Source organism: Camelus dromedarius, chromosome 23, assembly GCF_036321535.1.
Source record: "Camelus dromedarius isolate mCamDro1 chromosome 23, mCamDro1.pat, whole genome shotgun sequence".
Classification (NCBI taxonomy): Eukaryota; Metazoa; Chordata; class Mammalia; order Artiodactyla; family Camelidae; genus Camelus; species Camelus dromedarius.
In genome coordinates, this window is record NC_087458.1 from 21733826 (window position 1) to 21752962 (window position 19137).

Sequence of the window (19137 nt, forward strand, 5' to 3'; positions counted from 1 at the left end):
ACTCCTCCATCAGTATACATAATGTATGGCATAGGTATTGTGTTACCTTCCTGAAACTGGCGAGGGCAGGGTTGGAGGGGCAGGCAGAATAGTACATACCAAAACACATCTAACTCCAGGGGTTTCCCAGAAAGGTATGAAAACATACATAATACAAGCCTGGATTTACTTGAAGAATGCAAGAGTTGAATAATAAAAATATGATCTTTAGGAAAAAGACACAGATTCAACTGATTCTTCAAAGAACAGAAGTTATTAGAGTATTTCAGCTCTCCAGGAAAAACTTCCCCCAACATCCTTTTGTCCCATTTTAATTGTAGATGGTTAGAAAGGTCTGTAATTACATAGTGCATAGGAGGACTGTATGAATGTAATACTTATGCTGCCTTTTTAAATGTCTGTAATTTCACAACATTACTAAAGCTGAAAAAGAAAGGCAAAAGGGCAATTCATTTTAAAGTTTTCTTTATAACAAGACTTTCCTCAGGGAGAAACGTATTGCTGGCAGACGTAAAAAGCAAGTATGATGGAAAATTTCTGATGAGGTCTGAATCTAACTGCTTTACTGCCTTTGGAAGTATATAACTTGTTTGGTAGAATTAGAAAATCAGAGAATAGCAAGATAAAAAGAATAACACTGACAAGACTGATCTGCCTCCAGTGAAACTGGTCAAAGTCCCAGTTCGTCAGGCTAGTGCTGTACTTGACCACTTTATGGTCTACTACCACTTTCCAGTGAGTGGGAACAAATTACAATTTAGTTGTAATTCACAGAGGAGAAATTGTTAATTATCAGATGATACAGTTACTACAGTTCTTGAGTGTTACAAAAACCCAGTTCTTTGCAATAATCTCAGGGAAAAAAAAAATGCTTTAAAAGCAAACAAAGTAGAAGCAGCATTCCAAAAACAGTAACAAAAGATTCAAAGGTAGAGGATCTGGAAAATGGGGTAAATATGCTGGAACCTGGATAGGGGAGAGACAGTAAACAGCAGAAACAGAAAATGGCAACTGCACGTGAAATTTTACGCTTGTACTCAGTCATCCTCACATCGAAGCCAGGGTTACCATGTACAGCTTTGGTTTCCCCAGCCTCTCCAGTCCCTGAACTCCAAGAATCAAGGTACACCTATAATAATCAAAGAGCTGAAAACCTTCCTATATGACTCTAACCTGAAAGGGCAAAAGGCCATAGGCCAGAGGATCGAATCACAGTAATGTGAATGGAACCAACAGGGAATGGTTGGTAAATACCAATAATCTGCCTCCTTTCCAGAAACTTAAAATTAACTTTTCTGGCTCTCTCAAACCCAGGAACCTGACTTGAGGCATTTTTAAGACATTACAGACGGATATGTAACTTTACAGAGGAGAGAATAAAATAAATAGAAAATTTTACCTCATCTTCCCAAAAGATGAAATAAGCTGAAGATAGTTATAAAATGTTAGTGTTGAATATTAGAGCTTTCTTTTATGAAAAAGAAAATAAGCATACTTTACAGAGAAATAAAATAAACATACTTTACCTAGAGATTCATTTTTCAATCATGTCAGTAATACAGACATAATCATTATCTACTGAATCAGTATTTACGTATTTTTAAAGTATGATTCCCCCAGGCCTGCATCTGAGTCTCTGGGACTCACCTCAGACCCAACATCAGATTTTGGGGTGGGGTTCAAAAATCTTCATGTCAAACAAGAATCCTGAGTGATACTCATGCATCCTGAAATTTGGCCTATTTATACCTCAGATTTCAGGACTGGCGTGGACTGTTAATACCTTCACCAAGCAGTGGCAATTACAGCTATAACAAGAACCCAAAGGTGTTTTTTTAAAATCCTGAAATACCAACTCATCAAATACAATTACTAAAGTTGTAAAGTTAAATGCATTTGGATTAATTCTTGGAATCAGAATTCTATTTACACCATAATTTAAGCAGAATAATTAATTTGCCAGCATAATTTATTTTCCATCATATATATATATCTCTCTCCATTATCCATGAGAGCAGAGTTCTAGGGTCTGTCATATTCACAGCTGCATCCTCAGTGCCTGAAACGGTGTTTTATACATCTCTGATACAGCCCCAAACTGGCTGAGTGACTAAAGAATTCTTCAAATATTCTAAATTTTAGAAGTTGTACTATTTCAAAAAAGATTTACATAACTTGCTGCATTTTTAATACCTATCAATTGAATGAGAAATTACAGATGTATGATGAGCACTCTCTCCATTACTGCCAAGGAAATTTGTTTTCTGTGTTTTAGCTGAAGTTGAAAATTCCGTAAGATTCCTCAACGTCCTCTATCACCTTATGGCATCAAGTTCAGCTCCTCTGCATGGTACAGGGTCAGAATTAAGGCAAGTAATCCTTAGTAGTCACAATAATAAATGCAAGTGTAGCAGAGATTTCTTAAGATCTTAAGCTCCTAACCTTGGAGCTATGAAAGAGTGTCAGGCTGTGTATGGAGGATTTCCTATATCGTTACAATTCCCCTCCTGGATAAAGGGAAATAAATTTTATATAAAAACTCTTTAGGTTTATGTAGAAGATTTGTTTAAAATACATAATAAATTAGGGATAAATCTGTAAGAATTAAGGTTAGATTTGAGCATAAAAACATTTAAATTTCTACATTAAAAAAATTATCTTTCCAAGTAAAATAAAGCAGTTGAACCAATAGTAACTGCCAAAAAGTACGGAAAACTTAAGCATTAATATGTGAGGAAGTCATTAATACTGCTCTGTTTATGGGTCATAATCCAGCTAAAGACCCAATATGCAAGAATACAGAAGATGGATCCATTTTCATCCACTGTACCAAAGAACGACCGCTAACCCACCCTCTCTCCACCACACACACATATATATATTTTTTAATGACGGGGGGGGAGGGGACACAGGGGTTAGTATAATTGCATTGAGTCATGTGGGTCACTCAAAGCGGAATTTCTTAACCTAGTCCAGGAGCCATTATGCACCATCAAATTCCTGGAATTATATTAGTTTACTCAGTCAAATTATAAAATAAATAAATTCACAAGATATTGACTCACTACTCAATGTATATATTCTTAATAATAATTAAATAATCCTAGCATCTATAAAGTGATCCCTTGCTTTTTTCCCTTCTATTGTAACAACATTTTGATTCATCTGGACTTTTGTCAGAAATGACAGAAACATAAATGAAAGGTTGTCTCAAAAATATCTGATAGAGTAGTTAAATAAAAGCAAAAGCATCTTATATAATAGTCTTACCTATATATTTTATTTTTAAGAATCTCTCTTCTATGCCACAGAAAACTTTAATAAGCAATTCACAATTTAAATTGATGCATATGTCTTTCTAAAATGAATTAAATTTATGATCAATAGCAAGTCTTTTATTGGTAAAGCATTTTAAAAATTAGAGATTCTGGAATAATTTTGTTTATTATTTGTATCTATATTACATTTCTTTTCTAATGTATCACAGGAAAACAAAAATTCTTCTGAAAATTTAACTCCATTAACTATCTCGACCACATTAAAGCATATTCACCCCCAAGCAGATAGAGAAGCTTCAACTAATACATTATCTTTAAATCAAGTTCTTTGAAGTTTCAAAAACACAGAAGTAAGAGACTAATAACTGACAATTCTGAAATATTTGCTTAATTTAGAGACAAATATAAAAGCAATTCTGAGACAATTATTTGAGTCAGAAATCGTATCAATGAGATGCACTTAAAAAATTATAAGCAAAGCTAGGGGTAATAAATGGCTCTGAAGACTTAAAATCTAAGTTTTAGAGTTTTGATTTTTTGGTCAAAGAATGTTTAAATTGAAACAAAATCATCACTGTCGTTGTCAAGAAGATCTGGCTAAAATATTTCATTACTTAAATACAGTTTGAGCTAAAAAGTTAAAAATGCCTCATATATTAATAATCTTCCAGAAGAATGGATCAGGCTATACACGCTCCTAATCATACTCTCAGGTAAAAAAAAAAAAAAAAAATGCATTTGGCAACGGGTGAAAAGCACTGTTTGCCTACCACTCTCTAATTTACTCATAATCTGACACATACAGCTATCCAACAATAAAGTATAAACAGCAGTTTATCCTATGAACTGTGGGGACTTTCTTCCTCAGAATCTAAAGAATGAAAAAAGCCCTGAAGGTAGCAATCTTTGGGTCTGAACTAATTCTAACATGAGAAATTTGCAATGAATGAAGGCTTAGAAGTGTTTAAAAACTGTTTTAACTGATTTTTTCAAGGAAATAATCACACACTCACCCCTCAACCACACCCCAATGAAGTCTGGCTGACAGTTTTTTAAAGATTGTATTAGTTTACTTATTAAGGATACTAGAAGTCATGCTTCAATCAAAATTTCACAACTATGGAAAGTAAATGACATTCTAGGTTAAGTATGCATTTATTCAAAAACCTATTTTAAGTCCTATTATGTATAAGTGCTCATATAAAAATATAGGAGTGTAAGAAAAACCCAACATTCACAGGGTTACAGTGCAGCATGGGAAATCCACACAAACTAGTACACTCAGTACAGAGCAGAATCAAAATAAATAGGAATCTTTAAAAAAAAAAAAAAAGTAGTTAATTCTATCTCTCCAAAATTTTTTTTTTAATGGAACTGGTATATCAAAAAAGAATAGAGAAAAACTCACCCCTCAGTTACATTCTTGCGGGGAATGAGTGGGGGAGGAAGCTACTTAAGAAAGGAACCCAGGAGGAATTTTTAGACAAAAGGAATAATAAAAGCTAAGGTACCCTAACATCCTGTTTGGGGAGGGTTAAATTCAATTTTAAAGCATGAAAATAGGAGGCAGGGTACAGATGATTATGGAAGGTCATGCGAAAGAGTTAGATCTAAACCGATTCTGATGCAATGGAAAGCCAGTGAAGGATTTTTAGCAGGTAAAGATACATGATCAGATTTCTCACAATACACAATAGGAGGACAGTTAAAAGACCACATTGGTAGACTTCATATGATATTCAGGGTCTAAACAAGGCAGCAGGAAGAGAATAGACAGGATATGACAATTATAGCTAGTCATGGTATATAGTAGACATCGTATATATCCTGGAGAGGGGGTATAGTTGTATGTCTTTTGTTTTTATTTTCACTAAAGATATAAATCTAACCATAAACCCAAATCTGTGTAAGGGGTTTAATAACCTTATAAAAAGCCCTCACTATAGGAAAATAATGAATTCACAAAAAGCCTTTTTTAAAGTAAACCACTTAAAAAAAGAGACCAAATCATTACAGTGAGGAATAAAAATAAAAACTGTCCAGCATTTAAATAATGAAGCTAATAATTATGAGGGAAAAGTTATGATTGCAACTACATGCTATTTCTTAAAATTAAAGCAAACTCAAATATTGATAGTGTATAATATTCTTGCCACTTTTTTCAATCTCACATCTTAATCTTAAGAGTCATTTCCCAAAAGTATTTAAGGCTACATCATTTTTCCCAAGTGTTTCTCTCAAACTTTGAGTGGTAATCAAATTACTCATTTTAAAATACCAGAACACTTTTGAAGAAAATATCATGTTTGCCTACTATTTGCCCATCTTCAATTGTTAACCAGTCTAACTCTGCCAGAATCTCATTTGACAACAGTTTTGCATATGATTTCAGCAATTCTCCAACAAAGTTTTCAAAAATATCATGAAATTCTGTGTCTTTTATCAGATCTGCTACTTTATTTTAGAATACAACCACTTCTCATCTCTTTCACCAGTAAAATCTTAACTCAAGCCACCATTTCCTCTCGTTTGGACTCTTGCAGTGTCCCCAGCTTCCCTCCCCGCTTCCAATGGCAAGGGCTTGGGAGGGATACAGGAAGTCTCTTTATTCTCTATCCTCTACACGGGAACCTCAGTAAATATTTCAAAATCTAAAACAGATCCTTCTCAAAACTCTCCGATGACTTTCTATCACATTTTCACTCCACTTGACTCATGTGTCAGCCCCCTAGTACATCCAATTTCCTTCCTAAGATACTACTTATGTGTTACGTACCACCACTACTACATTGTATATCTGCTTATTTAGCATCTCCCCCAACCTCCAGACATATCCTAAAGGTAAGCCCCATAAGGGCAGGGACTTTTCCAGCTAGATTCAACAGCTAGTACACCAGAGGCATTCAATGGAAAGAGCCAATTAAATGAATGTAATACTATATTGTCAACATGTTATTAAAAGCCATCAGTGAGGGATTAACAAAGACCTGCACACAAAAGATAGAAAGAAATGCTGCTACTAAACAGAGTGATATGACAATGAGAATTTTCAGTTTACTAGAGAAAATTTCATGATATGACAACTTTTACTTGCCTGCATGCACTCATATCGTAAATATTTCATTGACAAAGATCCCACGTACATCAGGAAGCAGAGGCTAAACTTAAAGACAACATCCCACACACTGAGTCATTCCAGAGTGTTTTAAAGAAAATAAAATATGGAGGAAAACAAGCTGAATTACAGAGCTAAAGTGATCCCAGAATCACCTAGAACTCACGAGGATTCTCCATAAAATGGTTAGTGAAAAATGTCAAACATCCCAGGAATGTTCTTTAACGAGAATATTCCTTGTGCCCCATTCTCCACATATCGTACCAAACTAGACCCAAAATAGCTTTGCTGAACTGACACAGATTCTGAAGGGTAGTGTAATCTCTCGTACTGTCATTGGACTGCCTGATAATCCATGTGTTACCCTAAAACTATCTGCCTGAAAAGCTTCCACAGGGCCATTACTCTAAATGGATTAGCAAGTTAAAAACATGTAAAATTGCACTTGCTTTGAACACAACAAAAAAGTTCAAACTCAAATTTTAGGTAGTATTTTATCACACAGAACTTCAGAGCTAAAAGGGACCACAAACACTCATTATATTCCACAAATACTGAGAGAGGTCAGTCACTACTGCTGCTCTGAAACCTAGGGAAATAGTCACAAGCAAGACAAATACAGCTCTTGCTCTAATCGAGCATATAGAAGGGAAGGCTCAATTAATCATGGGGAGTCATAAAGAAAACATGAGGGATATCTAACGCCCTCATCTTAAATCTGGGGAAAGTGATCAGCCCAAGGAAATTCAAGGGTTAGCGGAAAGGCCAAAGGTCTTACTTTATCAAATTTTTCCTAATACTAGCACTTCGTCTTCTCAAATTATAGATTTTTAATGTCATCTGACTTTAATTTATAAGGTATTTAGAGCTGCCATTATTTTAAGAAATCCACTAAACTTCTAATCCAACAGTGAATTCACTGTATTATAATATTCTACTAACTTTTGGCATGAAAATTCAAAGCATTAAGGAAACAGATGGGCCATCTGAATCTCATTTCCAGATCACGACCAAAAGTAATTTCCCAGGGGTTTTGTGCATTACATGGAAAAGGTTCCCAAGGACTAGTACCATATGTGCACTTTGTAACATAAATCCTAAGCAATTACAAGTTTCAAGTTTTGTACCTGTGTGATGGAGAAGGAGCTTCAAACTGAGGCACCGTGCTGTCCTCACTGACAGGAGAGTACAGGCCACTCATTTCCTGGAAGTACAATTATCCGAGTTACAGACATGCCAAATAGGAGACGTATAAATCAAAAGGAGTCATGGCACTCCTTCCCATTCCCAGGTTTCATCAGTCCCTTTTCATCTCAACATCCAAGTTTCTCAAAGCTTCCTCTCTCCCCATGGAGTGCAAAAGTAAGGATATGTAAAAGTTAAGAGACAAGCCTTTTCTATGGAACACATTCTTAAAGAACTAGAAACTCTTTAGTAACTATCCTTCATCACTAATGAAGCCACCAATCACAGGAAAAGACAAATGTAAATATTTCAAATAAGATGTACAGTACACTCTGTGAACAGAAAACTAGCTAAGCGTGAACCCAGGTGAGAATCTACTGATACTTATTAAGATAAATATGACAGCATGGCAATTGGATCATTATGTTCAACTCACTATGCACACAAAAATAGGATAGGTCAGTCTCTAAAAAGTATTTTCTGCAAACATTAAGAAAAGTAACACTTTTGATTCAAATATTAGCTTTGTTTACTAATGGCTTAAACATTTGATCATAAACTCAGAGGAAAAGGCCTCCCACTGAACTATTATTGCATAAATTATGCCCCTGGATCATACAAACAACCTGGCCTCCTGTGTTATATACTACATTTTGATCAATGGAAAAACAGCAAATTTTAAAATGCCACTAAAGATACCTAATCAGGTAGAATTATTTTGGCTATTCCAAGCTCAATTCAATCATACAGCCAAGCAAGGGCCATTAGTATAGTAGTAAAAAGGTGCGAATGCCACATGGGTACTGAACTTCCACAAAATAGCAAACTCAGTATCATTTAGGATGTCCTACATACAGCAAAAGAAAATTATAACACATGTGAATAATTTAAAATACACATTAAATTTAAATAAGGCTGAAGAAAATAACCTCACAACATAGTCATCTATAAGCCTCCCTAAGATCTCCCATGGATTTCTATAAGTAAACTGTATTATGCTATAAATTCCCAGATTACTGGTAATCTGTCATCATATCTTTTTTAACAATTAATCCTATAACAGTAGATATGTAAAGACTTATTTACTTAATAAAAGGATGGAATTATGATATATTTTAATGGTAATAACTGAGTTTTGTGGGAGTTGATTTAAATTAACATGATGGCAAACCAAGAAAACTGATTTTTTTTCTATCTACCCAAGAATAATTATGGCAATAAAACACTGTGAAAACAAATTTAGAATACATTTTATCATAAAGAAAGTGTTCAGAATGCTTCTTCTACAAAAATGCATTCTCAATTAAAATTAAAGTAACATCTGTTACTTTCTATATAACGGAGACCAACCTCAAGTTTAATGCAGCAGTTTAAAGGAAAAGCAACAATTGCTTGAAACTGAAAAATTACTAGAGATGTGAGAAATTCTTGGTATCTTACTTCTACTCTTTTGATATCCTCTTCCAAAACACTTAATTCCTTCTGGATCTGCTCCAGTTGCTGTAGATTAAAGAGAGAGAAAGTGAGAAAAAACAAGTCTAGACCAAATCACACTGGTATCACCGCACTCATACAATAACTTCACGTTTGGAAAATGATTTCTAGGAAACTGAGCACTAATGGTAAACTGTAGGGGTAAAATACTGTAGACAAAAAGTGCTGGAAGTTCCTATGTTAAAAAGTAAACATAAAGACTTAATATTTAAGAAAACACAACGTTATACTTTCTTCAATACAAAAAGGATTGACTTTATAATAAATATATTAAAGATGAACAACAATGACAACATGACTTAATAAAAATAGAAGACATCCAAAATTTCAAATTACCTCATTTAATTGTGAGCAATTAATGTCAGCATGTCAGCTGTTAACCCCATTTTAAAAATTTAAATTAGTCTCAGACTAATTTCTACCACCTAAAAGTAATCACATGTTAGCCTCTTAATCATTTTTAAAAACATATTTAAGATAATGTTTTATCTTTGATATCTTATCTACTGTACCATAACCTTTTCTCATATCATTAAAATGCAAACATTTTAACTGTTGCATCACATTCAACAATATATTTAATCATTCCCCTCTCAACAGAGATTTGTTTGCAAACTATCGTAAGTAATTCTGGAATATATGACTCTATATTTCAAATTACATATGAGTCTGCATTTCAAATTTTATTGAGATTATTAAAAATAAAATTATTCAATCAAAAAATAGGAAATCTTTACTAGAGAAAACAAAACTGCTTTCCAGAAACATCAAATTGAAATTTCTATCATCATTATACATAAGTGGCTATCTTAATTTAATCCAAATACATTGAGCCAATTTTTAAAATGTAAACTAACGATAATAAATGCTTATGTAATACCTATCGCCAGATGTAAAAGAGGAATTATCACGTAGGAAAATGAGGCACAGAAGGGCTAAGAGACTTGCCCAAGACCACTGAGCAAGTACATGGCGGAACTGAAGCTGAAATCAAGGCAGCCTTCTTGTTCCAGAGTTCATGCTGCTAACTACTGTGCTTTACTACTTCTTAAAAACAGCACCTTGTCATTCAACTTTCATTTCTGTAATGACCATAGGGGTGAACAGATTTTAAAGTAACTTTCTTCTGAGGCAATACATAATTGTTGATAATATGTTTATTCAAATATTTACCAATCCTAAGTATTCTGCAAAGCACTGTGAAGAGGGGGATTTAGAAAACTCTAGGCCTTTAGCTCGTGGAGCTCAGTCTAGGGACATGGCAAACAAGTAAACTAATCGTTGAAACAGCAGAAGCAGCATTATGATGATGGTATGTACAGAGGATTAAAGGAACATAGATTGCACCTAACCTAGACAGATAACTTGGAGAGAGGGGAGAGGCAACTGGATAACTGAAACAGGATCTGAAATTAAATAAAATGCTGAACCTCAAAGGGCTAACAGAATTTTGCCAGGTGGAAAATAGTAGGAAAAGACAGAATAAGCAGGGAAAATAATAATTTATACAAAGGCTTAAAAGCTATGAGAAAGGGAAAAATAAACCTGAAGTTATGACAATGAATGAAATCACCCAATGTCAACCAGTATAGTCAGAAGAGATGAAAACAAAAACTGGGTGGTAGGAAACATCAATGGTTAAGAGGGAGGCAAAGGAAGAAGGAGCAGCTTTGTGTTAACTAACACTAAGGGCAAGGTGGTAGACACACAACCAGGAGAAAAGACAGCATAGTACCACAGAAACCAGGGGGGGACGGCAGTGCAAAACAAAGTGATTAGCATAATCAAATTCTTTCAATTCTTCCATCTAGTTTACTAAACTTTACTCCACCCTAAAACTGCTCACACAATGCTCCTACCTTAACTGAACACTTGCTCTCCCTCAAAGAAAGACATAGTTTGTCTTGGAACTCTTGCAAATAAAAGCTGTTCAAGTGATACATTCTCTCATGCCTCAGACTAGGTGAGGACTTACCATTCTACTACATTTAATGGCCATTCCCCCAAATTAGTCTTCTCTAACATAAAAACCACTCTAGGAGTTGGCGGTTATAGCTCAGTGGTAGAGCGTGTGCTTGGCATGCACAGGTCCTGGGTTCAATCCCCAGTGCTTCCATTAAAAGTTAAAAATAAATAAATAATAAATACAAATATAAATAAATATATGTTAAAAAAAAAAAACACAAAACACTCTAGTCTGGCTCAATCCAAGCAGCCAAATCACTGACTACTGATCTTAGCCATCTATGAATATCCCAGTTACTGCCTACCATCACTGAAGCTTTCTGCCTTTTGGTCCATGGCCATTTAATTTAGCAGAGCATCCCATAGTCATTCTTTAACCTTTTCCATTTAATTATCTTGCAATGCTCCACCACTGAAATCCTTATTTAAACAAATGCTGAGGGGATCTTTAGTACGATGGTTTTAAAAATACATTTAAAAAGAAGGATGAAAGGAAACATCTAAAGTATCAAAATCCAGAGTAGCCAGTATCACTTGTATGATATATAACACATAATTAAGATCAAATTAACAATTTCCATTCCAGTTTTGCAACTGAAGTACCAGTAAAAAAATATTCCAGTATCGCCTGAAATGCTGAAATATTAAAAGCTAATGCCAGGGGGTTGGGTATAGCTTAAGGTATGCTCGGGTTCAATCCCCAGTACCTCCTCTGAAAATAAATAAGTAAGTAAACCTAATTATCCCCCCTAAAATAAATAAATAGATAAGATACATAGTGCAACATATTTAAAAAAAAAAAAAGGAAAAAAAAGCTAATGCCCTACTCTCTGAAGATAACATTCGCTCCTTCTAGTGCCCCAAAGCTTTTGATGGATAATACATCTATTACTATATATGAAGGCTGCCATATATAAGGTGAACGATACAAAACTGCCAACGTTCAAAAAATTTCTACTTCCAAAAACAGCAATTTCATATGGTTCCATTCAAAATAAAACAACTAAGGTAAGAGTGCTGCCCTAGTAAACATATAAGTAGAGTGTAAAACAAAACGATGTAACCTACCTATCTGTGAAAAAGTCTGAAAAGATGTCAAGACAAGAAGACTTTCAAAAAGAAATTTGGAGAATGGAAACAGTTTAGAGAGCACATATTAAACGAGGTATTTACATTTCATGATGAGATTCTGAAAAAGTTTGAAGCTCTATATTATTAAGGAATTTGATACTGTGATTTATAATAAGAAACACATAGTCAGTCTTCATTCTGGCTCCAGGTCACACTCCTAAAACCCTTGATGGGGTTTTCTGTATGCTAATGACCTGACTGGTGGCTAGGGGCTTCAGTAGCGCCTCCAGAGGAAGGCTGGTTGGCAGGGAAACCAATCATGAGATTAGAGGGTTGGAACTTTCACCCCACTCCCGGCAACATCCAAGGAAGGGCGAGGGACTGGAGACTGAGTTGAATCAACAATGGCCAATCAATCATGCTCATTAATAGCCTCCATAAACAAATCCTAATTTAAGGGTATCATAGGGCTTCTGGGTTGGTGAACATGTAGGCTGGTGAGCACAGGGAGATGCTCGGAGAGTGGCACACGTGGAGAGGACATGGATGGAAGCTCTGTGCCCCTTCCCACATACCTTGCCGCATGCATCTCTTCTATCTGCCTGTACCTGAGTTGTATACTTTTACGATTAACTGGTTATCAAGTAAGTAATTTGTTACCCTAAGTGATGGGGTCCATTCTAACAAATTATCGAACCCAAGGAGGAGGTCATCGAAACCTCTAATTTATATTCAGTCAATTAGAAGCACAAGAGATTTCCTGGACTTGGCAATTGTCACCTGAAGTGGCAGCTCAGTCTTGTGGGACTGAGCCCTTAACCAGTGGGGACTGGGGCTAACTCCAGGTAGATAGTGTCAGAATTGAACTGAACTGAATGTAGGATACCTAGTTGATGTCCACAAAGAACTGGAGAGTTACTTGGTGTGGGAAACCACCTACTGTCTGGTGGCCAGAAGTATGGAGAGTAGTGATGAATGAAAGAAATGAGTGTTTTCCTTTCAGACATCAATGCAAACATTTAAAAGAAGGAGAAAGAATTGGGCTAAATTCACTCTGCAAACATGTTTCATAAATCAGAGAGGCAGAATCTAGAATAAAAGTGTAAATCAGAGTCAAAGAATATTTTGGAGATACATAAAGGAAGTCCACAAAGCTGAACTGCCATTATCTGAATGAAAAATCGATCATAAATTGGTAATGATAGCAAACAAACCCCTAGATGAAATCTGCCTTAACACTATCACGAGTTTGCAGGCTACTGAAAATACTAGGTATGCAGGATGGAGAGATGCTACTTGAGAGCACAGTCCTAAGACATCAACAGCAAGCCCTCTCTTAACACAGCGCACTGTGCCAAACCCACAGAAAATCTAAAGAGACATTTTAAATTTAAAAAGTGAAGGAAAGTCTCAGAATCCCTTTAGACTAAAATGCAAAAGAATTCAAAAATAGAGTCCCCTTTTACTGACATCAGCTTTGGTGCAGGTAGGTATCATTGGCACTCACTTATCTGACCTTCATTCATGATTTGATAAAAATATGCTAAAGTATTAAACTTAGTATTTGAACTTTATTTTATAGAGCTAATAAAATTAGAATAAGTTATAGGTGCCAAGACTTCTTCAATTATATGACATTCAAAACTGAACAAAAGAATACTGATATACTTTCAGAAAAAAAAGCTGGTTTAAAGAAAGAGGAGCAAAATTAACATATGTATATAAAAATAATAAGATACCACTGTACACCTATTAGAGAATCCAAAATCCTGAACACTGACAACACCAAAGCTGAGGAAGATGTGTAGCAACTGGAACTCTCATTTATTCCTGGTAGGAATGAAAAATGGTAGAGCCACTCTGGAAGACAGTTTTGGCAGTTTAAGATAATCTGGCAGTTTCTTCAAAAATTAAACATATTCTTACCATACAACCCAGTAATCACACTCCTTGATATTTACCCAAAGGAGTTAAAAACTTAGGTTCCAAAAAAACACATTGATAGCAGCTTTATTCGTAATTGCCAACACTTGAAACAACCAAGATGGCCTTCAGAAAATGAATGAATAAATAGTAATACGTCCAAAAAATGGGATATTATTCAGTGCTAAGAAGAAATGAGCTTCCAAGCTAAGAAAAGACATAGAAGAAACTTAAATGCATATTACTAAGTAAAAAAAAAAAAAAGCCAACCTGAAAGGTTACATACTATATGATTCCAATTCTACAACATTATGGAAAAGATAAAACTATGGAGACAGTAAAAAATCATGGTTGCCAAGGGTTAGAGATAGGGGAAGAAAGAAAGGTGGAGCACAAAGGAGGTTTTGGGCAGTGAAAATACTCTGTATGATACTATAATGATAGATATATGTCATTATATATTTCTCCAAACCTATAGATGTACAAAAACCCTATAGTAAACTATGAAATTTAGGTGATTATGATGTGACAGTATAGGTTCATGAACTATAACAAATGTACCCTCTGGTGAGGGATGTTGGTAATGGAGAAGGCTATGAACTTGTGAGGGCATTTTCAATTTTTCTGTGAACCTAAAACTGCTCTAAGAAACAAAATCCATTTTATATATACATATATGGAGAGAGAGAGAGAGACTTATTCTAAGAGAGTTACTACCAAAAGCAAAACAAATTTAATCATACGAAGTGCAAACTAAAGCCTTACCATCCATACCACCACCCACAAACACACACATACTGGTTCCTGTAATGGCAGGCTTGACTATAAGGCTTCATTCAGCCCCCCTACGAGAATTTTGTTTTTTGTTTTTTAGGTTGAGAAGAAAATATAAAACAAGCTAGACCAAAAAAAAAAAAAAATTGGACTACAGGGGGCATATTAAGACGGCTTATTCAAAAGCAACTGTAAATAGACATCAACACTGTTGATAGACTATGATAAGTTACAAATATATAATACGTAAAGCAACCCATAAAAACCAATGCAAAGAGAGGTACTCAAAAACATAAATAAGTCAAAATGAAACTCACCTCAAATAAGTGATATTACAAAGAAACAAAGACTCAGTAAGGATGCAGAAAGCCTCATTACACATTTAACAAACTTTACGCCACACCACGCAATTGCAGAAAACATTCTTTTCAAGAAAAAATATTTCAGAATTTAATTAACTACGAGGTGATAGTGCCAATACATTTTTTAAAAAACACTAAATATTTTCTGATAACAGTGTAATTGTAACAGACATCTATAACAAAAAGAACAAGAAAATCCCCACATCCAAGCAATAAGTTTATCTATAAATAACCCACATGTCTAGGAAAAACTATAATGAAAATTAGAAACTATTGTGAACTAAGGAATAACAACAAAATACCACACCAAAATTTAAGATGCACCTAAAGGAAAACTTACAGCCTCAAATGCCTAGATTAGAAAAAACAATCTGCCTAATAATACATATATCCAAGTTAACAAATTAGAAAAGAAACACAAAATAAAACCAAAGAAAGTAGAAGAATAGAAATTGGAACTATAAAGAGAATAATTAATAAAATGGAAAACAAAAATAAAGAACATAAACAAAGCTGAAAGTTGGTACCTAGATAAGACTCATAAAATTGATACATTCCTGGCAAGAACTGATCAAGAAAAAAAAAGAAAAGAAAAATGCACAGCACCAATAAGCAGATTCAAGAATGAAAGACATCACTAAAAAAATCTGAGGGCATTAAAAACTTAGTATTAAGATCAATCTTATACCAATAAATTTGAAAATTTAGATGAAATGGACAACTCCTGGAAAAAATATAGTATGTCAAAAGTGGTATCTAAAACAAAAATCTGAATACGCAGTAACTGAAATACTAGTTTCAACTTTCTGCAAACAACAGGTCCAGAAAACTTCTCCAGCAAAACCCTTAAACATTCAGCAAAGAAACAAACCTTCCTAGATTACACAAATTCTTCTAGAAAACAGAATAAGGGGGTACATTCCCCAAATTGTTTGAAAAAATTAACAATCTTTATAATGAAAGTGGACATGATCAGTGTAAAAAAAAAAAAAGATTACAGAACAGTCTCACTAATGAGCACAAATGCAATATTGAGGCAAGTAAAGCAAACAACCTTCCTGTTGGGATTTCTAGAATGAAGAACATTCTGTAATAAAACTAAGATACTCCTGGGCAAATCAGAAAGGTTTGCCGTCCTAGGTGCAAAGCTGGGTTAATGTTAAACCAATATAATCACCCAGTTTAACATAATGGAAAAAAAAACAAAAACATATCATCTCAGATGCACAAAAACTTTGGAGAATACTCAAACCCCACTCATGATTTAAAAAAAAAATCCTCTTAGGAAACTGAGAATAGAAACTTAGTTCCTTGATAAAACAATACCTACCAAAAACCTACAGAAAACATCATACCTAATGGTGACACGTCGAAAGCTTTCACTTTGAGATCAGCACCAAGACTAGGATGCCCCGCTATCACCACTTCTATTCATCATTGAACCGGATGTCCTAGCCAGCAGAGTAAGACAAGAAAAATAAATAAAAGATATAAGGATCACAAAGAAAGAAACTAAACTGCTACTATTTGCAGATGATGATGTGTACACAGAAAACATAAAATAATCTACAAATAAATTGTTAGAATTAATGAGTTTAACAAGATTGCTGTATACAAAAAAAAAAGTATGTGTAAAAACCAACCATATTTCTGTCAGCAACAAATAGAAAGAAACTGAAATTAAAGACACAGACATCATTTACAATAGCATAAAAGTGACTGAAGACCTAAGAACAAATCTAAAATAAAGATGTATAAGAATAATAGCTTGAAAAATATCACAACTTTGAAGGACATTCTTAAGGACCGAAACATACAGAGAAATACCACGTTCAAGGGCTAGAATACTCAATATTGTAAAGATACAGTCTCCCAAATTGATCTAAAGAGTCAAAGTAATCCCAACAAAAATCACAGCCAGTGTACTATGGAAATGTATCAGCTGGTTCTAAAATGTATAGAGAAATACAAAGAGCCATGAATAGCTGAGACTTTACTAAACAAGAATTAAAGTTCTAGTATTTAATACAACATGGCACTGCCAAAAAGATAGACAAATAGACCAGTGGGAACAGAACAGAGCCTGAAACAAACCCACATATATACGAACACATGATGTATGACAGAGGTGGTTTTTCAAAGCTAGGAGGAAAGGATGGACTTTTTAAATTGCGTGCTTAGACAACTGGATATCCATACGAAAAATTCCCAAGTAGATTACAGATGTGAATGTGAAAGATTAAAGAATAATGCTTCAAGTAGATAATACGGCAAAATGCCTTCATAACCTCAGGTGGAGAATTCTTTACCTAACACAAAAGCTACTAATTACAACAGTAAAGAGTAATTAATTTGACTCTATTATAGTCAGAAACTTCTGCACATCAAATGACATCATTAAGACCATGAAAAAAGCAGCACAATTGGAGGGAGAAAACATCGGCTATAGGTAAGTAGGTAGATGATAGATATGTAGGTAAATAGAACAAAGAATTTTTATCTAGAATACATAAACAATAAACCATTAAGAAAATCAACTAAATAGAAAAGATGCAAAAAGTCTTAAACAAGTACTTCACACATACACAAAAATCCAAATGACCAATACATAGTACTAGGTGCTCAACCTTCCTGGTCATCAGGGAAATGTAAATTAAAACCACAAAGAGAGCAATACATATCCCAGGATTAGCTAAACAGGAAGAAGTCTATTGATACCAAGTATTGGCAAGAATACAGCGCAACAGGAACATTGACACAATGCCTGTAGGAAGAGTAACCAATACAACTGCTTAGGCATTATCTAGTATTATTTACTAAATCTGAAGATGTAACATCCTATGATTCATTAATTCTACTTCTACATACATAGAGATACATATACTAATATATACCTGTATACATGTATAAGATAGCATTCTTTGTAAATGGCCCAAACAAAAACAACTCTCAAGTCCATAGACAAAGATGGGATGATTCATTAAATAGAATACTATACAACAATAAAAAGGAATCAACTATAGCCATATACAACAATACAGATGAATCTTAACACTGAGCCAAAGACAAGAACAAAACATTACATAACGCAGAAGTACATTTATATCAGTTCAAAACAAGAGACATATAAATTATAAATACTTAGGCATCAAAACAATGAAGAAAAACAGGAAGGTGATTCCCATAAATATCAGAATATTGACTATCTAAAGGGCAAGAAGGCTATCATCTGAAAAGGGTAGGCGGGGAGCTTCAGTGGTCCGAGTAATACTCTATTGTTTAACCAGGATGCTGGTTACATGGATTGTCACTCTACTATAAATCTTTAAACTGTAACTTTGTTTTATGAAAAATATAATTTATTCAAATATTCAAAATAGAATTTTGAACAAAACCAAAAGGAAACCAGGACCCATCAAAACTGTCCTATTCACAGTGAATTCAACACAGGTACCACAAATGTCTAGAAGTACATTTTAAAATTAAATCAAATGAAATATAAGGCAATTGCTCAAATGCTGATACAAATTTGCACAGAGGAGACTGGCTTTTACATGGAACCCACAGCCCTTTTGTTCAATCTGACCATCAAGAAAGAATAACATGTTCATTTAAATACATGTATTTATTAAGTGCTGTGGTAGGCACAATCTAAGACAGCCTCGAAAGATACCCTCCGCTTAGCACATCCTAGTGTAATTCCCTCTCTTTGTGTGGGCTGGACCCAATGATTTGCTTCTAATGGAGATGACAGCACACGTGTTTAGGTAAAACTTTCAAGATTAAGTTACAAAAAGCATGTAATAGCATCTTCAAAACCCTCTCCTGCTTTCTCACTTGCTTCCTATGAGGGGGAGTCAGCTGCCATGTAACAAGCTATCCTATGGAGAAGCTCATGTGGCAAGAATTTGGTATCTCTTTCCAACAGCCAATGAGTGAGCTGGGAAGGGTTCCTAACCCAGTTAAATCT

General features: G+C 34.5%; 1 protein-coding gene across 4 annotated transcripts in view; it reads right to left on the bottom strand.

Annotated features, from left to right (window-relative positions):
- Positions 1–19137, bottom strand: part of COP1 (COP1 E3 ubiquitin ligase) — a 165277-nt gene that overhangs the window by 110343 nt on the left and 35797 nt on the right. For all 4 annotated transcript variants that reach the window (XM_064478015.1, XM_064478016.1, XM_010992918.3 and 1 more), the window contains 2 exons: positions 9019–9078; positions 7521–7597 (listed from right to left, as the gene is read on the bottom strand). In XM_064478015.1, coding sequence (XP_064334085.1) covers positions 7521–7597; positions 9019–9078 — 137 coding nt within the window. The remainder of the gene's footprint in view (positions 1–7520; positions 7598–9018; positions 9079–19137) is intronic.